The sequence below is a fragment of the Cherax quadricarinatus genome, chromosome 100 (genome assembly GCF_038502225.1).
Source record: "Cherax quadricarinatus isolate ZL_2023a chromosome 100, ASM3850222v1, whole genome shotgun sequence".
Lineage (NCBI taxonomy): Eukaryota > Metazoa > Arthropoda > Malacostraca > Decapoda > Parastacidae > Cherax > Cherax quadricarinatus.
Window position 1 is genome coordinate 4,146,461 of NC_091391.1, and position 25,498 is coordinate 4,171,958.

General features: G+C 42.0%; 1 protein-coding gene across 1 annotated transcript; it reads right to left on the bottom strand.

The window, feature by feature from the left end:
• Positions 1 to 16: 16 nt before the first annotated feature.
• LOC128704638 (uncharacterized) lies at positions 17 to 18,752 on the bottom strand. The gene is made up of 3 exons (XM_070079663.1): positions 18,676 to 18,752; positions 4,992 to 8,315; positions 17 to 1,137 (listed from the first exon to the last, which is right to left on the bottom strand). Exons 1-3 carry the CDS (start codon positions 18,688 to 18,690, stop codon positions 901 to 903), a joined length of 3,576 nt encoding a protein of 1,191 aa, XP_069935764.1. The 5' UTR covers positions 18,691 to 18,752; the 3' UTR covers positions 17 to 900.
• Positions 18,753 to 25,498: the final 6,746 nt, after the last annotated feature.

Consider the following 25,498-nt stretch of genomic DNA (forward strand, 5'->3'; position numbering starts at 1 on the left):
GAATTAATAAAAAGTATTGTTAAAGCATTTTATTACATAAAATGTCATATAATTGCACTTAATTCTAACAATGTTCGAGAAATATGTCATAAAATCGACAGTATTTATCAAAATATAATAACAATAAAGTTGATGCAGGAAGTGGAGCCAGATGATCCAGTCTTAAGGTGTTTGTGAGGTGGATCAGTCTTGCCCTCCGTGGGTCACGGTCGTCCACTCTTGACCTCTGTGGTGCGATGTGGTTCAGGCCTGACCTTGGTAGGGCAAGTTGGTCCAAGTTTGATATTCCAGAGAGAGATGATCGAGTTCTGACCTTCTTGCAACGTTGACCAGAGTCTTGACCTTCGCGTCAAGAGGACCACTAATGAGTGGGGTGACACAGCCTTGACCTCCATGAGTTCAAATGGATCACAATTGTCAGTCTCAAATTTAAACCTTCTGTGAACACAATCCTGAATGCACACTGACACATGGATATCAAATCTGCTACAGTCTGCGTTGCTTCTAACACGACTGTTGTTTTTAACAAGAGTGTTCGTTATATCAGAAGTGTTGCCTATAACACAGATGTAGAGGCTGGATGCTGCTGTCAGCAAACCTCACTTGACCATAAGACAAGTCAAATGGTAATCTATGAAATTAGTGTTATTTACAATAATTATAGAAATGAGAACCTAAAGCATGAAAGCGGAAAGAAAAATAAGAAACGGCACAATTTGCTTGCTATATCTTCCTGACCCCAACTAATAAATAGGAATAATAACTTATTTCGAGGAACGTATTGTTTACTTAATGGTACAATGATACCACAGTAACAAGTGGGGTTCCAAAGCATTACCAGCAGATGCACAGTGCATTTAGAAATACACGTTTAAGACTAGCTTTTGGCAGCAAATTTCGTTAGTTATAGGTATTAGGTGTCGAGGACGGATAGGAGGCTTGCCCCTCATAGGTGACCTTAGCCAGGTAACCTAAGTCGTTGTTTGCTGTGAAGGTGACCACCTGCTTGCGGCCGTCAGGGAGAACAACAGAATATTCCCCGTTCGTCACCAGTCCATCTGAGTTCGCTCTGTGACTGAACATGTTACCGCTGTATTCGTCGTTGACAGCATAAGCAAAGTCGAACGGCATTCCCTTCTGCAAGTGAGAGTAAATTTTGAGGGACAGGAAATATTAATATTAGCAAAAAGTAGAATCCATAACATTTATATCCGTTCTGAAATTCGGTGATTAAAACTGCAGCATAATCTGAAGGAGCTCACACACACTGAGGTCTGGGGTTCGAATCTCCTGCGGAACGGCTGGAAAATATTAGGGACGTGTTTCCATAAGACACCTGCTGTCCCTGTTCACCCATCAGTGTAAAATGGGTACCTGGGTGTTAGTCGGCTGGTGTGAGTCGCATCCTGGGACAAAAAAAAACTGACTTAATTTGCCCGAAATGCACAGCATAACAAGGGGCTTTCTATATAATAGTATGTCATTGATGTCAGCTATGGTCAGTATACCTTGTACATGTACTTGTATACCTTGAACGTGTACTTGTATACCTTGTACATGTACTTGTAGTAAATAAAGATATTAACCTGAGGTCTCCTATAATTTATACTTCTTGATATGAAGCCAAGGATTCTGTTAACTCTATTGCGAACACTAATGCACTGTTGTCTTAGTTTCAGATTACTGCTAACCAGAACTAAATCCTTTTCACAATCAGTAACATTAAGATCTACATTATTTAGTTTATATGTGGCATGGTTATTTTCCTGTCCAATGTTTATAACTTTGCAATTGTCTAAATTAAACTGCATCTGCGACTTGTCCGATCACTGCATCAGTCTATTCAAATCATCCTGGAGTGAACTAGTGTCCTCGTCAGAATGAATTCGTTGGCCTATTTTGGTCATCGGCAAACTTGCTTATATTGCTATTTATTCTCTCTTCTAAGTCGTTTATGTAGATTGTGAAAAACAAGGGGCCCAACACTGACCCCTGTGGAACACTTCTTGTGAGGCTTCCCCACTCTGATTACCCCCCATTTACGCAAACTCTCTGCTGCCTATCTGTCAACCATGCCTCTATCCAATAGTCTTTGATGTGGGACTCTATCAAAAGCCTTACCGAAGTCCATTTACACAATATTATATTCATTACCTAGATCTACCTCCTCAAATACTTTAGTGAAAAAAGTTAATAAATTTATAAGGCAGGAACGCCCCTCTGTAAAAGCGTGCTAAGATTCGTTGATCAGTTTATGCTATTCAAGGTAGCTAGTAATTGCCTTGGCAATTATTGATTTCACAAATTTTCCTACTATGGAGGTTAGATTTATTGGTCTATATTTCGAAGCTAAGGACCTGTCACCTGCTTTGAAAACAGGTATTACATTTGCCATTTTCCACTTATCTGGCACCATGCCAGTTTGTAGTGATATGTTGAAAAGATTAGCCAAAGGTGTGCTAAGCTCCTCTTTACATTCCTTTAGAACCCTTGCATACAGTTCATCAGAGCCTGGGCATTTGTTAGGTTTTAATTTATCTATTTACCTAAAGACCATGTCACTTGTGATGCTAATCGTGCATAGTTTACTATCGTCCTGTCCTACATAATTTATTATTTCTGGAATATCACTAGTATCTTCCTGTGTAAAAACTGAGAAGTATGTGTTAAAAATTCTACACATTTCCTTATCACTGTCCGTGAGCTGACCTGAGTAACTTTTGAGTGGGTCTATCTTGTCCCTGATCATACTTCTGTATACCTGAAAGAATCCTTTTGGGTTAGTCTTCGATTCTCTTGCAACTTTAACCTCATAATCTCTTTTTGCTTTTCTTATTCCCTTTTTTATTTCTCTCTTTAACTGAATATACTGATTTCTTAATTGCCCCTATCCTCTTTTGATTTGCCTATATATGCCTCTCTTTTGACCAGTGAAAATTTTTAATCTATTGTTCATCCATTTAGGATCATTTATTTTATCTGATTTCCCTATTCGGAACATAAGTTTTCTGAGCAGCTGGAACTATGCCCTGGAAAATGTCATATCAGCAATCATCGCCAACTACCTGATCTATAGTCAGGTTATTCCAATTCAGCTAAACCAGGTAATTTCTCAGTCCTATGAAATCAGCCAAGCAGAAGTAGTCAGGAACTGAGACCTGATTGCCATTATTAGGGTAATTCCGTGAGTGATTAGCGATCACTTTCCCCAAGTTCATCATTAACTTCAAGATTATTAATCAGTGATTTCCTGCTGGCAAGAATCAAGTCGAGCAGGTTATTCCCTCTAGTTGGCTATGTCATAAACTGTTTTAAAAAGCAATCCTGAATTGTATCAAGAAAGTCACCTGACTCTAAATATCCCATCAAATTGCTCCAGACAGTTTGCCTAAAATTGAAATCTCACATTACCACAGCATTTTCGTATGTAGATGCCTTACGAATTTCGTCCCATAAAAGATTACTGTAATCCCTATCAAGATTTTGGACCCTGTAAATCACACCATTGATTAGTTTTTCACGGCCCTCGAGAAGCTGTAACCAAACAGATTCAGTGGCTGATGCTTCTAATTTTATATCATGTCTAATACAGCAAGTCAAATTATTTCTGACATCGCTACTTCACCACCCTTCCTCTTGACCTCACAAGTGTGGAATTATTTATAGCCTTGTATGTGGCGTGCAGAAGGCATTTCTCCATCTTTCAAACTGAGCCAGGTCTCTGTTATAGCAATAATATCTATGCTTCCTGCATTTGCAGTTAATCTTAGCTCATCTATCTGATCTCTTACACTCCTGCTATTAGTATAGTAGACTTTAAGGGAGCTAGTCCATTGCTGCTCTCTGCTGTCTCCCTTTGCTAACCTGATCCATTGTCTTTATTTGTAACTTTATGATGAATACTGTCTAATAAACATTTACCATTTTTCAGCTCTAGTGCTGCAACCTGACTGTTTCCCACACACACCCGTACCTCTATCTTCTATCAGTTTAAAATCCTAGATATGTCAGCAATGGCCCTCTCGATCGAGTTGGCAAATGCTACCACCCCTGCCCCAGAAAGATGTACCCCATCCCTGGCATACATATCACATTTGCCATAAAAGTTATTCCAGTTGTCAATGAATGGGATTGCAAGTTCCTTGCAGTATCTGTCAAGCCAGCAATTTACACCAGTTGCCTTAGACATTCATTCATTGCCCACTCCCCTTCTAGGCAAGATGCTACATATGACTGGGACCCCTCCCTTAGACCTAGTTAAATCTACAGCTGACCTGTACTTATCTAGCAGCTCATCTCTCATACCCTTCCAGATATCATTTCAACCAGCACTGAGACAGATAATGGGCTTGTTCCCATTACCTGACATGATATTACCCAACCTGTTGAGTATGTCACTAACAACAGTGCCATGAAAGCACACCCACTCTTCCTCACCTTCTTATCCCTATTACAGAAAGCACGGTCCATATATCTTACCTGTGAGTCATCAACCACAAGAATTCGCTTACCTCTATTAGCAGGAGAAGTAGTACCTTTACCTTCACTGATCACTGAAGTACACTCACCCTGAAGAACAGAGAAGCGATTTCCTACCTTCAAATCTTCTCTTTTAACTTTATTTTGATGTTCCTTCCATTACTGGGATCCACTCGCCACTTGTAGCAGGTGCTGGACTGCACCTCACTGAGAGGAGCCTTTTCATCCTCCCTAGCTTCAGCCTCCTCGCAGCCAGTGACAGACTGCTCCTCACTGCTGGTAGCTTTATTCCCCTCACCCACTCCAGCCACCTCACACTCACTTCCAAACCCATCGAGGTGAGCCTTCAGCCTCCTAGTTTCTTCCTGGAGAAGTAGGACCTCCTCTTTCAGCACTCTAACCTCAGATTTTAAAGCACTGAAGGAGCAAGCCATGGCTTTGTAACCCTCGTCACTAATCCCCAAAGCTGAATTTATGGAGTACATGTGAAATTAGAAGATATTGTTTCTTACCTCACCATAAGACTGGTTAGGAGTGTAGCCAGAAGTTAACTGCCGGGATTCAAGATCATTTTGTGATGAAATTGCTGAGTTGTGTAGACCCAGTGAGCCAGCCACACCTCCCAGAGATCCTGAGGCTCCGTATGATGCTGTTAGGTCATGTGACCCTGATCCTCCAGAGAAGCCCTGGCCTGACCCTGAACCACTGCTTCCTGTGCTTCCAAAACCTGATCCTCCTGAGTAGCCCTGACCTGACCCTAAACCACTGCTCACTGTGCTTCCAAAACCTGATCCTCCTGAGTAGCCCTGACCAGACCCTAAACCACTGCTTCCTGTACTTCCAAAACCTGACCCTCCTGAGTAGCCCTGACCTGACCCTAAACCACTGCTTCCCGAGCTTCCAAAACCTGATCCTCCAGAGTAGCCCTGACCTGACCCTACACCAATACTTCCTGTGCCTCCAAAACCTGACCCTCCTGAGTAGCCCTGACCTGACCCTAAACCACTGCTTCCCGAGCTTCCAAAACCTGATCCTCCAGAGTAGCCCTGACCTGACCCTACACCAATACTTCCTGTGCCTCCAAAACCTGATCCTCCTGAGTAGCCCTGACCTGACCCTACACCAATACTTCCTGTGCCTCCAAAACCTGATCCTCCAGAGTAGCCCTGACCTGACCCTACACCAATACTTCCTGTGCCTCCAAAACCTGATCCTCCTGAGTAGCCCTGACCTGACCCTACACCAATACTTCCTGTGCCTCCAAAACCTGACCCTCCTGAGTAGCCCTGACCTGACCCTAAACCACTGCTTCCTGTGCTTCCAAAACCTGATCCTCCTGAGTAACCCTGACCTGACCCTAAACCACTGCTCCCTGTACTTCCAAAACCTGATCCTCCTGAGTAGCCCTGACCTGACCCTAAACCACTGCTTCCTGTGCTTCCAAAACCTGATCCTCTTGAGTAGCCCTGACCTGACCCTAAACCACTGCTTCCTGTGCTTCCAAAACCTGATCCTCTTGAGTAGCCCTGACCTGACCCTAAACCACTGCTTCCTGTGCTTCCAAAACTTGATCCTCCTGAGTAGCCCTGACCTGACCCTAAACCACTGCTTCCTGTACTTCCAAAACCTGATCCTCTTGAGTAGCCCTGTCCTGACCCTAAACCACTGCTTCCTGTGCTTCCAAAACCTGATCCTCCTGAGTAGCCCTGACCTGACCCTGAACCACTGCTTCCTGTGCTTCCAAAACCTGATCCTCCTGAGTAGCCCTGACCTGACCCTAAACCACTGCTTCCTGTGCTTCCAAAACCTGATCCTCCTGAGTAGCCCTGACCTGACCCTGAACCACTGCTTCCTGTGCTTCCAAAACCTGATCCTCCTGAGTAGCCCTGACCTGACCCTAAACCACTGCTTCCTGTGCTTCCAAAACCTGATCCTCCTGAGTAGCCCTGACCTGTCCCTGAACCACTGCTTCCTGTGCTTCCAAAACCAACATTAATTATCTCATTTGAAGATTGATAAGCTGATGAAGATTCTGATGTGAATTTAGAAGAACCAATTGAGGAAGCAAAAGAACCGAGGTTCTGTTCAGGTGCTCCATAGGTCGGTTTAGGTGGTCCATATGTAGGTGTAGGTGCTCCATATGTGGGTTTAGGTGGCCCATAAGTAGGTGTAGGTGTTCCATAAGTTGGTTTAGGTGGTGCATATGTAGGTGTAGGTGTGTTGTAAGTTGGCTTAGGTGGTCCATATGTAGGTGTAGGTGTGGTGTAAGTTGGTTTAGGTGGTGTGTAGGACGGTATAGGTGCTACATAGGTTGGTTTAGGTGGTCCATATGAAGGTTTAGGTGTGCTGTAGGTTGGTTTAGGTGGCCCATATGTAGGTGTAGGCGTTCCGTATGTTGGTTTAGGTGGTCCATATGAAGGTGTAGGTGTGGTGTAAGTTGGTTTAGGTGGTGTGTAGGACGGTATTGGTGCTACATAGGTTGGTTTAGGTGGTCCATATGAAGGTTTAGGTGTGCTGTAGGTTGGTTTATGTGGCCCATATGTAGGTGTAGGCGTTCCGTATGTTGGTTTAGGTGGTCCATATGAAGGTTCAGGTGTGGTGTAAGTTGGTTTAGGTGGTGTGTAGGACGGTATAGGTGCTACGTAGGTTGGTTTAGGTGGTCCATATGAAGGTTTAGGTGTGCTGTAGGTTGGCTTAGGTGGCCCATATGTAGGTGTAGGTGTTCCATATGTTGGTTTAGGTGGTCCATATGAAGGTTTAGGTGTTGTGTAAGTTGGTTTAGGTGGTGTGTAGGACGGTATAGGTGCTACATAGGTTGGTTTAGGTGGTCCATATGTAGGTGTAGGTGTTCCGTATGTTGGTTTAGGTGGTCCATATGAAGGTTTAGGTGTGGTGTAAGTTGGTTTAGGTGTGTATGAGGGTATAGGTGCTGCATAGGTTGGTTTAGGTGGTCCATATGAAGGTTTAGGGGTGCTGTAGCTTGGTTTAGGTGGTCCATATGAAGGCTTAGGTGTGCTGTAGGTTGGTTTAGGTGGTCCATATGAAGGTTTAGGTGTGGTGTAAGTTGGTTTAGGTGGTGTGTATGAGGGTACAGGTGCTACATAGGTTGGTTTAGGTGGTCCATATGAAGGTGTAGGTGTGCTGTAGGTTGGTTTAGGTGCATAGGAAGTAATAGGTGGTGTATAGGTAGGTTTAGGGGGTGGGTAGGCCGTTGTTGGTGGACTGTAGGTTGGTTTAGGAGGTGTGTAGGTTGGTTTAGGTGTATAGGAAGTAATTGGTGGGCTATAGGTAGGTTTAGGTGGTGTGTAGGATGGTGTAGGTGAACTGTAAGTTTGTTTAGGTGGTGTATAAGGTTTAGGTGTACCGTATGTTGGTTTAGGTGGTGTATAAGGTTTAGGTGTACCGTATGTTGGTTTAGGTGGTGTATAAGGTTTAGGTGTACCGTATGTTGGTTTAGGTGGTGTATAAGGTTTAGGTGTACCGTATGTTGGTTTAGGTGGTGTATAAGGTTTAGTTGTACCATATGTTGGTTTATAAGTAGCTGGCGTAGTATAGCTTGGGTTTATAGCTGGAGGTTCATTAGCTGGTTCAAGAGCAGGTAAGCCAAAAGCTATGTCTGGCAGGTCACCTGGAGCAAGACCTTCAGGTGGTAGGTAACCTGTGTCAGGTTCCTGGTAGGTGGGCTGGCTGTGGTCTACCTCCTCCCCTGGCAGACCGAAGCCCTTGAATGGTGCTTCATAGCTGTAGCCCTTGTTGAGCTCTGGTTGTGGGCCCGCGTCAGGTGTTGGTGTAGGCACACCCACGACGGCCAACACCACACAACACAACACTGTCACCTGGAAAACAACACTGTCACCTAAAACATTGCTGTTTTTTTAGAAATGGATCGAAATGTGTTCATTTCAATGTTTCTTAACATCTATAAAGAACAAGATTATATATCACAGTAAGTTCTGTCCAGCTTTCACTGGTTAAATAAATCAAGGAACGGGTGAGTTATGAACAAATTGCAAGTGAACCCTTACGCTCCCAGGCTAGCTGGCTCAAGATCCTTATAACTAAGCATATTTCTATACACCATAGGGAGGTTAGCATGGACCACCACTGTGACCACAATGACCAGAACGCTGAGGTCAGTGGTCAGTACGCTGAGGTCAGTAGCAAGTACACTGAGGTCAGTGGTCAGTATGCTTAGGTCAGTGGTCAAGAGAGTTCATTCTGTCCTATGCTGTCTGGAAATTAGCGTGGTGTGTTACTGAGCACCATGGTTTGCTGTCAGCATAGTTGCTGATCCCTGTATTCCCAGTATTATATAGCATAGCATATTAGTATCATCCATGTGCTTTAGATACGAGATCCCTTGTAGGCCTGTGGCTTTGTGTGACGTCACAGGATGCACATGTGGAGGTTCATACCTCTGCCCCGGCCTCACTCGGCGGCAGACCATCCAGGCGAAGACAGGCAAGGCACTGGGCTCCATCCCTCATCTCAGTCTGACAATATAGTTACCATCCTACAAGTGTGTCTACCTTCAACCTACGATATCTCCATTAAAGAACCCTTACGATATTGCTGTAGTATTTTAGAATCTCAGGTTCATATGTTGAAGGAGGTTGTAATTTTTCAGGAGGAAAACAGAAGGTTGAAACTTCGCCTAGATGGGTTTGCGAGTGAGTGTGAGGTGGTTGGAGCTGGTAAGGAGGAAAAGGTTACCAGCAGTGGGTTGGAGAGTGGCAGCCACTTTAAATGGCAAGTGGCTCACACTTCAGTAAGAAGTATCAAGATAAGAAAGGTTAATAGAGAAGATATGAAAGTTGAAAATCGATTCTCTCTTCTCTAGGGTGAGTGTACTTCAGTGGTTAGTGAGGCTAAAGGTACCACCGGCTCCCCTGCTAATCAAGGTAAGAACATTCTGGTGGTGGGAGACTCCCAGATAAGATATATGGATTATTCTTTTTGTAACAGAGATAGAAAGGTGAGACAGTGTGCTTCCCAGGAGCTGGTGTTGGTGACATAGTCAACAGGTAGGATAATATTATGTCAGGTAATGGGAACAAACCCATTTTATATCTTAGTGTTGGTGGAAATGACACTGGGAAGGGCAAGAGACAGAAGCTGCTGGATAAGTACAGGTCAGCCACAGATGTAGTCATGTCTAAGGGAGGGGTCCCAGTCATAAGTAGCATTTTGAAAAGAAGAGGTTTGAGCATTGAATGGATGTCTAGGGCAACTGGAATAGATAGCTGGCTAGACAGGTACTGCAACGAACTTGCAATCCCATTCATTGATAACTGGGACAAATTCTATGGCAAACGTGATATATATGCAAGGGATGGGGTATATCTCTCTGGGGCCAGAGTGGTTGCATTAGCTAACTCGATTGAGAGGGTCATTGCTGACTTGTCTAGAACTTTAAACTGTTAGATTATAGAGATGTGGGTGTGTGTGGGAAACAAGCTGCAGTACAAGGGTTGAAAACAGCAGATATTACCAGGATACCTCAAGGATATGTTTAAAAGATAATATTAAAAATAAAGTTGCAAATAAAGGCAAAACAATTGATCAACCAACAAAGGGCAACGAGTGACTAGCTCCCTTAAGGTTTACTATGCAAATAGTAGGAGTCTAAGAAATAAGATAGATGAGCTAAGATTACTCGCAAGTGCAGGTAATATAGATATTATTGGCATAACAGAGACCTGGTTCAACCTGAAAGATAGGGAAATGCCTTCTGAATGCAACATACAGGGTTATAAACTATTCCACACTGATAGGGGCAACATGAAAGGTAGTGAAGTGGCAATGTATGTTCGAGATAATTTAAATTGTCGTGTTAGACATGATATAAGATTAGAAACATCAGACATAAAATCTGTTTGGCGACAGTTTCTCGAGTGTCGTGAAAAATTTATTTTGGGTGTGACATATAGGTCCCCAAACCTTGATAGGGAGTGCAGTAAGCTGTTATGGGACGAAATTCATAAGGCATCTAGATATGAAAATGTTGTGTTAATGGAAGATTTTAACTTTAGACAAACTGATTGGAACAATGTGACAGGAAATCTCGAGTCTAGTGACTTTCTTGATGCGGTTCAGGATTGCTTTTTAAAATAGTTTGTGACAGAACCAACTAGAGGAAACAATCTGCTGGACTTGGTTCTTGCCAACAAAGAATCACTAATTAATAATCTTGAGGTTAATGATGAGTTTGGTGAAAGTGATCACAAATCACTTAGTTTCAATATATCATGGAATTACCCAAATAACTACAATCAAGTCTCTGTCCTTGACTTCCACTTGCCCGATTTCATGGGACTGAGAAATTACCTGGGTGGGCTGAATTGGAATGACTTGAGTATGGGTGAGATAGGTGGTGTTGACTGCCCATACAACTTATGTTAGGAGAAGGGAAATTATCCCAGATGGATGAACAATAGATTGAAAGATCTCATTGTCATAAGAGAGGCATATACAGGAGAATCAAAAGAGGGGATGGGCAGTTAAGAAATCAATATTCAATTTAAGAGAGAAATAAAAAAAAAGTAAGAAAAGCAAAAAGAGATTATGAGGTTAAAGTCGCAAAGGATTCGAAGACTAACCCAAAAGGGTTCTTTCAGGTAAACAGAAGTAAGATTAGGGACAAGATTGGCCCACTTAAGAGTAACTCTGGTCAGATCACTGCCAGTGATAAGGAAATGTGTGAAATTTTCGACACTTACTTCTTCTCAGTTTTTATTCAGGAAGATACTAGTGAAATTCCAGAAATAATAAATTATGTAGAACAGGGCGATAATAAACTATGTACGATTGTGGTAACTAGTTAAATGGTCCTCAGACAAATAGAGAAATTAAAACCTAACAAATCCCCAGGTCCTGATGAACTGTTTGCAAGGGTTTTAAAGGAATGTAAAGAGGAGCTTAGCAAACCTTTGGCTAATCTTTTCAACATATCACTATCAACTAGCATAGTGCCAGATAAGTGGAAAATGGCAAATGTAATACCTATTTACAAAGCAGGTGACAGGTCCTTGTTTTCGAACTATAGACCAATAAGCCTAACCTCCATAGTGGGAAAATTTATGGAATCAATAATTGCCGAGGCAGTTCATAGCCATCTTGACAGGCACAGATTGATTAATGATTCTCAACTCGGTTCTACAAAGGGGCGTTCCTGTCTTACGAATTTACTAACTTTTTTCACTAAGGTGTTTGAGGAGGTAGATCATGGTAATGAATATGATATTGTGTATATGGACTTCAGTAAGACTTTCGATAGAGTTCCACACCAGAGGCTATTGAGGAAACTTAAGGCACACGGAATAGGAGGAGAAATTTTTTCCTGGATAGAGGCATGGTTGACAAATAGGCAGCAGAGAGTTTGCATAAATGGGGAGAAATCATAGTGGGGAAGCGTCACGAGCGGTGTTCCACAGGGGTTAGTGTTGGGCCCCTTTTTGTTCACAATTTACATAAACAACATAGGTGGGAGAATAAACAGCGACATAAGCAAATTTGCTGATGACACCAAAATAGGCCGTCCAATTCATTCTAATGAGGACATTAGAGAACTCCAGGAAGATTTGAATAGACTGATGCAGTTGTCGGAGAAGTGGCAGATGCAGTTTAATATAGACAAATGCAAAGTTCTAAATGTTGGACAGGAAAATAACCATGCCACATATGAACTAAATAATGTAGATCTTAATATGTGCATAAGTGTTCGCAATAAAGCTAATAGAATCCTTGGCTTCATATCAAGAAGCATAAATAATAGGAGTCCTCAGGTTGTTCTTCAACTCTATACATCCTTGGTTAGGCCTCATTTAGATTATGCTGCACAGTTTTGGTCACCGTATTACAGAATGGATATAAATGCTCTGGAAAACGTACAAAGGAGGATGACAAAGTTGATCCCATGTATCAGAAACCTTCCCTATGAGGATAGACTGACGCCCTGAATCTGCACTCTCTAGAAAGGCGTAGAATTAGGGGGGATATGATTGAGGTGTATAAATGGAAAATATGAATAAAGGGGATGTAAATAGCATACTAAAAATATCTAGCCAAGACAGGACTCGCAGCAATGGTTTTAAGTTGGAAAAATTCAGATTCAGGAAGGATATAGGAAAACACTGGTTTGGTAATAGAGTTGTGGATGAGTGGAACAAATTCCTGAGTACCGTCATAGGAACTAAGACGTTGTGTAGTTTTAAAAATAGGTTAGATAAATACGTGAGTGGGTGTGAGTTGGACCTGTCTAGCTTGTGCTAGTGGGTCTGATGCCGTGCTCCTTCCTTAAGTGGATGTGGCCGGACCTGACTAGGTTAGATAAGTGGCATAAGCCGATCGGTGACTTGAACCTGCCACGCATGGGCCAGCAGGCCTCCTGCAGTGTTCCTTCTTTCTTAAAATACAACGGAGGAGAACAGGCCACCTAGCCTTATCTCTCTCTTCCTGGGGTGGCCCGGTGGCCTGGTGGCTAAAGCTCCCGTTTCACACACGGAGGGCCCGGGTTCGATTCCCGGCGGGTGGAAATTCCGACACGTTTCCTTACACCTATTGTCCTGTTCACCTAGCAGCAAATAGGTACCTGGGTGTTAGTCGACTGGTGTGGGTCGCATCCTGGGGGACAAGATTAAGGACCCCAATGGAAATAAGTTAGACAGTCCTCGATGACGCACTGACTTTCTTGGGTTATCCTGGGTGGCTAACCCTCCGGGGTTAAAAATCCGAACGAAATCTTATCTTATCTATCTTATCTTATCTGTCTACCTACAACCTTCCTCGCTTCACTGTTCTCCCCTCAAGTCCTTCCCATCCTTTATCCTGGCACTGATCTCATGGCTTCAAAGAAAGAGTAACTGCGATAATTAAGATACATGAGCAATAGATAACTGTTTATTATTAAAACGTTTCGTCTATACAGTAGGCTTCTTCAGTTAAATACAGAGGCAGCAGGTGTAATACTGAAATGAAGGTGATGTAATCAGTCCATAAACCTTGTGGAAATAGTATTTGAGGTGGTCAGTCCCTCAGGACTGACCACCTTAAAACTTCGTTTCAAGGGTGATGGACTGATTACATCGTCTCTACATCTCCACTGCTTCTACTGAATCCTTTGTGGTAATAAATGGTATAAAATACCGACACAATGGAAATATAAACACAAATGCAGTATAATGTGATCCTTTATTGACAACGTTTCGCCCACACAGTGGGCTTTTTCAAGTCACACACAGATCTACCTGGGGTGGAAGGTACGAGAGTATTTATAGTCAGGTTCAGAATGTTGAGGTCAGGTGAAGAATGCTGCATCTGATGATCTACCGGGTGGGGTTATAGAGTCTTGGGTAGCTTGGCAGGGGTATTGGACAAGTTGTAGACCTGCAAATCTACAACTTGTCCAATACCCCTGCCAAGCTACCCAAGACTCTATAACCCCACCCGGTAGATCATCAGATGCAGCATTCTTCACCTGACCTCAACATTCTGACTATAAATACTCTCGTACCTTCCAACCCCAGGTAGATCCGTGTGTGACTTGAGAAAGCCCACTGTGTGGGTGAAACGTTGTCAATAAAGGATCACATTATACTGCATTTGTGTTTATATTTCCATTGAATCCTTTGTATTCGACTGAAGATGCCTAATTGTCACACATGTGTCTTACTCATCAATGGTATTGTATACCCTTATCATACTCATTCGCTACCTTCATACGAGATTTCGGAAAATTTGTGGACGTCCAGGAATAGACTAACAAGGAAGAAAAACAAGCGAAAAACATAAGCCTGCCTACCATAGGCCTACTGGCCTATGGTAGGCAGGTTCTACAAGCCAGTATCTAATATAGAAGTGTTATTTATGAAAGCACAACATTGTATGAACTATAACAGGAGAAAATAACCTTGCCCTCCAGCACTTTGTGGTGGGCGTCGCCTCCGTGACTGCAATAATCATGGCTGCTCTTAGTAAATAAATCTTGGTTACACAATCTCACATGACAGGCATTTCTGCTCCCCAGTCTTTTCTCTTCTTTTATTTTTTAAGACATATTTAATATATATCTACTGATGTATCTCTCGGAACTTTCAAAATAATTTGGGTAAACTCGAATTCATTTGTCATCTTAGGTAACAGCTAACCAGGGTATGGGTGTGGGTTTGAACTCATGGTGAGTGTGTTGTAAAACTCCAGGCCAGTGCGTTAGCCACTGGGCCAGCTGGTTACAATAGGATTCATCAAACTAGGTATATTTATACACCATAGAGAGGTTAGCATGGGCCACCACTGTGACCACAAGAGCAAGTTTTTACAGATGACTCTCCCACCAGCGTGGCTGTGGTGAACTCTAGCTCAAGTCCCCTCAAAGCCATCATCATGACTCACGAAAAATCGTAATAACACGACTGTGTTATTACGATTTCGTGATAAACAGGAACGCATCACAGCCATCTTTCACGGACTCTAAACAGATGTCACTCAACTACTTGCTTTGCTGCCGATTTCCACTGTCTGTAAACAAGGCAAGTATGTACTTCAGAGCCCTGTTACCTCCGGTGGGTGGGGATAGAGAAAGTATTATATAACGCGACCTACCGGTAATAACGGCAAAAACAGTATCACGGTTTGTGCTCTCACACATTACACACACGCTTGTTTGTGTGTTGTCAAGTTCTGAGTGACGGGTCCTCCTTCTTACACATCACTTGCTTCAACATAGGCAATGAAGTTATAGATTTTATGTATATATAATTTTCAATGTTATCACTGAAGATTATCAGGTTATTTATTGAATTTTCTTGTATGGTCATGTCCAGAAATTATGGTTAGATATCCAGATGTACTCCTGTGGATACATTTAGGGCCTAGTTCATAGGCCTTTTGTATATTCATATGTTCTTGTAGCCACTACCATCCACAGGATGGATATGAGGTACACAATAAACTAGCCACTACCATCCACAGGATGGATATGAGGTACACAATAAACTAGCCACTACCATCCACAGGATGGATATGAGGTGCACAATAAACTAGCCACTACCATCCACAGGATGGATATGAGGTACACAATAAACTAGCCACTACCATCCACAGGATGGATATGAGGTACACAATAAACTAGCCACTACCATCCACAGGATGGATATGAGGTACACAATAAACTAGCCACTACCATCCACAGGATGGATATGAGGTACACAATAAACTAGCCACTACCATCCACAGGATGGATATGAGGTACACAATAAACTAGCCACTACCATCCACAGGATGGATATGAGGTGCACAATAAACTAGCCACTACCATCCACATGATACATGCGTGATGTACAAACTAGCCGCTTTGACGGCAAAATCTATACTTCTAAAATCTGTACAAATCAAGGTAATAACGTAGATCTACGAATACGTAGAGACAGACAATTGTTACCGGAAACAGTGAGACGATACATGTCATCTGGTATGATGTTTTATCCGTCTTGAAATCATTGCACCTGTCTACCTGGAGTCTGCCTGGAGGGAATTCCGGGGATCAACGTCCCCGTGGCCCGGTCCACGACCAGGCCTCCCTGTGGTCTGGCCTCTGACCTCAGCTTGGATGTGGGTGGGTGTGACTTGGAACTGCTTAGCATGGGCCAGTAGGCCTCCTGCAGTGCTCCTTCTTATGCGAGATTCACCTGTTATCTTGCATTTTAAGATTCTCATTGCTATCTTGCTTGTTAAGATCCACCTGTTATCTTGCTTGTTAAGATCCACCTGTCATCTTACTTGTTAAGATCCACCTGTTATCTTGCTTGTTAAGATCCACCTGTTATCTTGCTTGTTAAGATCCACCTGTTATCTTACTTGTTAAGATCCACCTGTTATCTTACTTGTTAAGATCCACCTGTTATCTTGCTTGTTAAGATCCACCTGTTATCTTGCTTGTTAAGATCCACCTGTTATCTTACTTGTTAAGATCCACCTGTTATCTTGCTTGTTAAGATCCACCTGTTATCTTACTTGTTAAGATCCACCTGTTATCTTGCTTGTTAAGATCCACCTGTTATCTTACTTGTTAAGATCCACCTGTTATCTTGCTTGTTAAGATACACCTGTTATCTTATTTGTTAAGATCCATTTGTTATCTTACTTGTTAAGATCCACCTGTTTTCTTACTTGTTAAGATACACCTGTTATCTTATTTGTTAAGATCCATCTGTTATCTTGCTTGTTAAGATCCACCTGTTATCTTACTTGTTAAGATCCACCTGTTTTCTTTCTTGTTAAGATCCACCTTTCTTGGGAAATTTTTGCAGTGACAAGAGAATAAAGGACGCATTGATGTCACTGCTAGGCACACACGGAGAGCCCGGGTTCGATTCCCGGAGGGGTGGAAACATTTCGACACGTTTCCTTACACCTGTTGTCCTGTTCACCTAGCAGCAAATAGGTACCTGGGTGTTAGTGGACTGGTGTGGGTCGCATCCTGGGGAACAAGATTGAGGACCCCAATGGAAATAAGTTAGACAGTCCTCGATGACGCACTGACTTTCTTGGGTTATCCTGGGTGGCTAACCCTCCTGGGTTAAAAATCCGAACGAAATCTCTCTTATCTTAGGTTTAGTCATGCACAAAACGAGCTTAGATTACCGCTTAGGTTACTGGAACAAGCCTGGTTTGTCCCAGGATATATTTACCGAGGTCTGGTACATGAATGGTATAAGGTACCGACACGATAAAAATTAGACATATGCAACACCTGGGTATCATTATATAACTAAGACCCGCGTCAGGAAACACTTGTTTCTTGACAAACCTGACCTCACCTTGCCTGTGCTTCCAGTTATGTCCTGGAATTTGTATTGATAAAGTCACTGGATGGCGAAACGTCTACAGTAAAGATACCCAGATGTTGTACACGTGTCTAATTTCTACCGAGGTGTTTATGTCTTCTCAGGGTATATACACTGAAAGTATATTTTAATCCTTATTTAAGGTATTACAGCATACTTGGCTGGTGGTTTACAGGTTCCGTACAGCCTTACTGATTCTGAGTAGTCTATAGGCCTTATTAATCATTTGAGTAGTCTATAGGCTTTAGGACCAAATAGCAATTGCTACGAGTGGTTGGCATGTTTGGGAGAAAGTCTATAAAGTAGCTAGGTGGAGAACCATCCAGGATATGTCAAGGATATATTCCATGTTTTACGTGGCCTGGAATATGGTTGACATATTTGATTTCTATGTTTGGTAACAGACAATAGAATTTCATTAAAATCAAAATGATATATGGCTTTTGGGTTTCTGAAATTCTTGAACTTTGTACATGATCATGTTCTCTGAGCGTAAGAAGTTCTGATATTTGATATCGGGACTTCTGATAGTATCTGATAATTATACATTAGTGTGTTGCCTCCTCTGAAGTTTGTAGAAGAGGCAAGTCAAGTGTGTGATAGTGGCCTGTGTTAAGTAGTGGCCTGTGTTAAGTAGTGGCCTGTGTTAAGTAGTGGCCTGTGTTAAGTAGTGGCCTGTGTTAAGTAGTGGCCTGTGTTAAGTAGTGGCCTGTGTTAAGTAGTGGCCTGTGTTAAGTAGTGGCCTGTGTTAAGTAGTGGCCTGTGTAGTAGTGATCCTTTTTTCCAAGAACATAAGAAATGAGGAACACTGCAACAGGCCTAGTGGCCCATACTTGCCAAGTTCTCCTCAAACCCAAACCCATATAACATGTTTCAAGAGGAAGTAAGTCATGTTTGTGTGATCGTAACCTGTTTCAAGAAGAGGCAAGTCAACTGTATGACTGTGTGAGGTCTTGCTGGAAAAGACAGGTCATGGGTGCGTGAATACTTCTGACCCATTATAGAGGATGGCAGAGTATATATTATTATACAAGCTGTTGTTCCATCGTCAGAGGAAAAGATAAGTTAGCTTTGAGACTTATGAACAAGCTCTGTCTTTCAAGAACATCTAAAATGAGTATTTTAATGGAAAACAAACTCAAGTTTTGCAACTAACGTGCCAGGGTATTCAGAATTAGTTTCCACAGTGGTCTGCTGATCAAGATCTGAGGTAATCTGCTGCTTTAAGACACAAGGGTTTTCGGTAATATCACTGAGAAAGTCGTGTAGCTAAGATCCATGGATGTTCGGAATAACACTGATGTAGTACAAATGAGTTGGGAATAACACTGAAGAACCAGATGTAGGAGCGTACCTGCAGGAGCCGCATCCTTGACGGCTGAAGGAGGAGTGAATGTCTTCCCAACCTTCACTGCGGCTTATATACTCACCATCACCCGGAGTTGGGTAACCCTTCACACACACTGTTTATGTCCACTTTTCACTTATATACCGCCGGTGATGTTAGCAAAGGCGTTTATTTACACATTACGAGATAGTAAAATGCATGGATATCTTCAGCTGTCTCCTGGGTGCCTTAGGCACTTGCTTAAAGGTAGACGACATGTTTTTCTCAAATTCTAAAGGACTGTTGATCGAGCCTGACTGCATCTCATTCCCCAGGCGCTCTGTAACTATAATGGGCTTACCGACTCCCCACGAATAAACATCACGAAATAAAAAGATTTCACTAAAGTAACGAGCACTGTTTTCAAAACAGAGATAATCTGTTAAAATTTCGTAAATAGACCTACAGGAGGGAAAGTGTACGGAGAACCTAGAAACATAAATCTTGTAACAAAAGCACATTTTTCCTGTAATATTTCTACCTGGTGGACACATTCACATCACCCACACACGAAATAGTATAAATATAAAAAATAAACGGAAAATTTAAGACAAATTACCTTTATCAAATTGGAAAGTGACTGTTACTAGAGAAAACATAAGTAAGAAGATATGAGTTTTAACAGGTTAGAAAAATATAAATAACAGGAGATACTAAATTGTAAACTAATTATGTGATAAATGATTCTGAAAACGCCAAGTTGGAGATTGAGACACTTATGCAACATACGGGAATCTTTATTGAGGAAACGTTTCGCCCCACAGTGACTTCATCAGTCTAGTACATTGTACATGAATGGTGTATAATACTGACAAGATGAAAATTAGACACATGGGAAACATCTGGGTATCTTTATTGTAGACGTTTCGCCCTCCAGTGACTTTATCAGTACAAATTGCATATTGTGGTATCGCCTGTTTACTTTGACCTTATTGCATATATATATATATATATATATATATATATATATATATATATATATATATATATATATATATATATATATATATATATATATATATATATATATATATACATATATATATATTTTACTATCACACTGCCCGATTCCCACCCAGGCAGGGTGGTCCACCAAGGCAGGGTGGCCCACCAAGGCAGGGTGGCCCACCAAGGCAGGGTGGTCCACCAAGGCAGGGTGGCCCACCAAGGCAGGGCGGTCCACCAAGGCAGGGTGACCCGAAAAATAAAAACTTTCACCATCATTCACTCCATCACTGTCTTGCCAGAAGGGTGCTTTACACTACAGTTTTTAAACTGCAACATTAACACCCCTCCTTCAGAGTGCAGGCACTGTACTTCCCATCTCCAGGACTCAAGTCCGGCCTGCCGGTTTCCCTGAACCCCTTCATAAATGTTACTTTGCTCACACTCCAACAGCACGTCAAGTATTAAAAACCATTTGTCTCCATTCACTCCTATCAAACGCGCTCACGCATGCTTGCTGGAAGCCCAAACCCCTCGCACACAAAACCTCCTTTACCCCCTCCCTTCAACCTTTCCTAGGCCGACCCCTACCCCGCCTTCCTTCCACTACAGACTGATACACTCTTGAAGTCACTCTGTTTCGCTCCATTCTCTCTACATGTCCGAACCACCTCAACAACCCTTCCTCAGCCCTCTGGACAACAGTTTTGGTAATCCCGCACCTCCTCCTAACTTCCAAACTACGAATTCTTCTGCATTATATTCACACCACACATTGCCCTCAGACATGACATCTCCACTGCCTCCAGCCTTCTCCTCGCTGCAACATTCATCACCCATGCTTCACATCCATATAAGAGCGTTGGTAAAACTATACTCTCATACATTCCCCTCTTTGCCTCCAAGGACAAAGTTCTTTGTCTCCACAGACTCCTAAGTGCACCACTCACCCTTTTCCCATCATCAATTCTATGATTCCCCTCATTTTTCACAGACCCATCTGCTGACACGTCCACTCCCAAATATTTGAATACATTCACCTCCTCCATACTCTCTCCCTCCAATCTGATATCCAATCTTTCATCACCTAATCTTTTTGTTATCCTCATAACCTTACTCTTTCCTGTATTCACTTTTAATTTTCTTCTTTTGCACACCCTACCAAATTCATCCACCAATCTCTGCAACTTCTCTTCAGAATCTCCCAAGAACACAGTGTCATCAGCAAAGAGCAACTGTGACAACTCCCACTTTGTGTGTGATTCTTTATCTTTTAACTCCATGCCTCTTGCCAAGACCCTCGCATTTACTTCTCTTACAACCCCATCTATAAATATATTAAACAACCACGGTGACATCACACATCCTTGTCTAAGGCCTACTTTTACTGGGAAATAATCTCCCTCTTTCCTACATACTCTAACTTGAGCCTCACTATCCTCGTAAAAACTCTTCACTGCTTTCAGTAACCTACCTCCTACACCATACACCTGCAACATCTGCCACATTGCCCCCCTATCCACCCTGTCATACTCCTTTTCCAAATCCATAAATGCCACAAGGACCTCTTTAGCCTTATCTAAATACTGTTCACTTATATGTTTCACTGTAAACACCTGGTTCACACACCCCCTACCTTTCCTAAAGCCTCCTTGTTCATCTGCTATCCTATTCTCCGTCTTACTCTTAATTCTTTCAATAATAATTCTACCATACACTTTACCAGGTATACTCAACAGACTTATCCCCCTATAATTTTTGCACTCTCTTTTGTCCCCTTTGCCTTTATACAAAGGAACTATGCATGCTCTCTGCCAATCCCTATGTACCTTACCGTCTTCCATATATATATATATATATATATATATATATATATATATATATATATATATATATATATATATATATATATATGGATATAATATAAGTTCCGGCTTTTTGGTGGTTATTGTTACTGACAGTTTTCAGGGCAGCCTCTGTGCACTTTCGCCGTCGCAAATCTTCCTCCTTAAAGACTAATCAAGCCTCACTGAACTTCAAGAGATATCCAATATCATCTCTGTGTTGGACGAGTCATCACGGCTGCAAGCGTTCTTTGGGTTCCCTGATTCTAATGTCCAGAGATCTGATTGATAGTTTGGTATGATTTGTCAGGAAACAGAACAAGTGTCTCCTGACGCTGGTCTTAGTCATATGATGACCCACAGCTGGAGCTTTTGGTCATCTGACCTAGACCTTCTGCTTTCTTACCAGTCCACCCCTTTCAAAATTAATGGTTTTAATAATATTTTTTTCCAGAGATATGACTGTTTTCCCTACATATATTTTGTCACATCCCCCACATGGTATTGTGTATGCTCCTGCAGTAGTTCCAGAGTGGTTCTTGGGGTTTTATACTTGGTTTTTAACAGTAGCAGTAGACCTGAGGTATAAGAAAACAAACCCCATACATTCCCAGGGTCTGGCTGTGTGGTACAGTGTCTCACTCGTAAGAGGCCCCGATTTGGTACCTTCTTAATTGCACCCGTCTTGTTTGCAGTAAACGAGTGAACCATTCGGAACTGTGTACTGTGATGCAGAGGGTGCAAGGTCGTGTCTTGCTCCAATCTGAGATGATATTTATAATTTCGCTCGTTAGCAAATTATATAAAATCTAGAGTTCAAGGGTAACGGTATTAAGTAGTAATGAAATACGTTACCAAGGTAGTGGTTTCGTTATTGAGTTAGTCACCGCATCTCCACCCACTTCTCTGCTGCTCATGTGAACTGGAACAGTTACTGTGACACTCGATTATAAACAACGAGTTTAGTGTCTCAGAGAATATACACAAGTGTGTATACCTCTCAGGACCTATACTGAGAGATTTTAGTCTCGAGTATATATATTGTGCAACTGTGTGTATATATATATATATATATATATATATATATATATATATATATATATATATATATATATGTATATATGTATATATATATATATATATATATATATATATATATATATATATATATATATATATATATATATGTCGTGCCGAATATGTAAAACTGGTCAATTAGCAAGAACTCATTTAAAATTAAGTCCTTTCTGAAATTTCCTTTTATACGTTTAAAGATATTTTTTTTTCATTAATGTTAATGTAAAAATTTTTAAATTTTCTCCAAAAGAATCTTAGAAAACTTACCTAACCTTATTATAGCAAGAGCAATTTATTTTAGCCTAACCCAACTAAATATATTTTAGATTTGTTTACAGTAATTTAATACTAAACAAACGCAGTGAAATATATTTTCTTCGTTAGGTTCAGAATGACTTTGGCGAAATTATTGCATACACAAATTTTAACTTGTCCTATATGGCAAGATGAACGTTGCTATTTAAGCCAAGATCGCAAGTTCTGCCTATTCGGCACGACATTACATATATATATATATATATATATATATATATATATATATATATATATATATATATATATATATATATATATATATATATATATATATATATATATATATATATATCATTTACCAAACTGAGGCAGGCCAGGATTCGATCCCGACGACATATTGTCCAGCCTGAAGAGACAACACAATGACGGGTAGCTCCAAGGAATTGGAGCTACCCGTCAGCTTCACGTGAACTGAAAAACGATTGGTATAACTTCACAGTGCTGAAGAGGGCGACTGATACACTGAAACTGATGCGACTGATAGACTGAAACGGCAGTCCATGACACCGTGTCAGGGACCACCAGTGATACCTTCAGTCTTGCCTCAGAGAATTAACCCTACTATCTGTTGCTGTCTTGCAATATTGCATAGCTCCTGATAACGCACGAAAGTGCGAAAGATCTAGAGCTAAAGATTCTCCTTATGTGGCTTGTTTTGTATTGTCAACATCGCATGTTTACAGTTGGTTTTGGGAGATTCTGAAGAGAAGTTGCAGAGGTTGGTGGATGAGTTTGGTAGGGTATGTAAAAGAAGAAAATTAAAAGTGAATGAAGGGAAGAGTAAGGTGATAAGGATAACAAAAAGATTAGGTAAAGAAAGATTGGATATCAGATTGGAGGGAGAGAGTATGGAGGAGGTGAATGTATTCAGATATTTAGGGGTGGACATGTCAGCGGATGGGTCTATGAAAGATGAGGTGAATCAAAGGATTGATGAGGGGAAAAGGGTGAGTGGTGTACTTAGGAGTCTGTGGAGACAAAGAACTTTGTCCTTGGAGGCAAAGAGAGGAATGTATGAGAGTATAGTTATACCAACGCTCTTATATGGGTGTGAAGCATGGGTGATGAATGTTACAACAAGGAGAAGGCTGGAGGTAGTGGAGGAGGCTGGAGGCAGTGGAGGTGTCGGAGGGCAATGTGTGGTGTGAATATAATGCAGAGAATCCGTAGGAGGTGTGGGATTACCAAAGCTGTTGTCCAGAGGGCTGAGGAAGGGTTGTTGAGGTGGTTCAGACATGTAAAGAGGATGGAACGAAGTAGAATGACTTCGAGAGTGTATAAATCTGTAGTAGAAGGAAGGCAGGGAAGGGGTTGGCCTACAAAAGGTTGGAGGGAGGGGGTAAAGGAGGTTTTGTGTGCGAGGGGCTTGGGCTTCCAGCAAGCATGCGTGAGCGTGTTTGATAGGAGTGAATGGAGACAAATGGTTTTTAATACTTGACGTGCTGTTGGAGTGTGAGCAAAGTAACATTTATGAAGGGGTTCAGGGAAACCGGCAGGCCGGACTTGAGTCCTGGAGATGGGAAGTACAGTGCCTGCACTCTGAAGGAGGGGTGTTAATGTTGCAGTTTAAAAAATGTAGTGTAAAGCACCCTTCTGGCAAGACAGTGATGGAGTGAATGATGGTGAAAGTTTTTCTTTTTCGGGTCACCCTGCCTTGGTGGACCACCCTGCCTTGGTGGGCCACCCTGCCTTGGTGGACCACCCTGCCTTGGTGGGCCACCCTGCCTTGGTGGACCACCCTGCCTTGGTGGACCACCCTGCCTTGGTGGACCACCCTGCCTGGGTGGGCCACCCTGCCTTGGTGGGCCACCCTGCCTTGGTGGGCCACCCTGCCTTGGTGGGCCACCCTGCCTTGGTGGACCACCCTGCCTTGGTGGACCACCCTGCCTTGGTGGACCACCCTGCCTGGGTGGGCCACCCTGCCTTGGTGGGCCACCCTGCCTTGGTGGGCCACCCTGCCTTGGTGGTGCCGAATAAGTAAAACTGGTCAATTATCAAGAACTTATTTAAATTATTATTATTATTATAATCAAGGGGGAACCGCTAAACCCGGAGGATTATACAGCGCTTGTGGGGGGGGGGGGGATGTGGAAGGCATTCAGGCTTAATTCAGGGAACTAGAGCACAGATCCAATTCCCTAAATCAAGAGCCCCTCACCAACATCAAGGAACCTTTCTTTCTAAAATTTTCTCATACGTTTAACGATATATTTTTTTCATTTACGTTAATGTAGAAATTAATAATTTTGAGCCTAAAGAATCTTATTGTAACAAGAAAAATTTAATTTAACCTAATCCAACTAAATATATTTAAGATTAGTTTACAATAATTTAATAATAAACAGGAATTGACAAGGTGGACAAAGACAGGATGTTCCAGAGATTGGACACAGTAACAAGGTGACACAGTTGGAAGCTGAAGACACAGATGAATCACAGGGATGTTAGGAAGTATTTCTTCAGCCACAGAGTAGTCAGTAAGTGGAATAGTTTGGGAAGCGATGTAGTGGAGGCAGGATCCATACATAGCTTTAAGCAGAGGTATGATAAAGCTCACGGCTCAGGGAGAGTGACCTAGTAGCGATCAGTGAACAGGCGGGGCCAGGAGC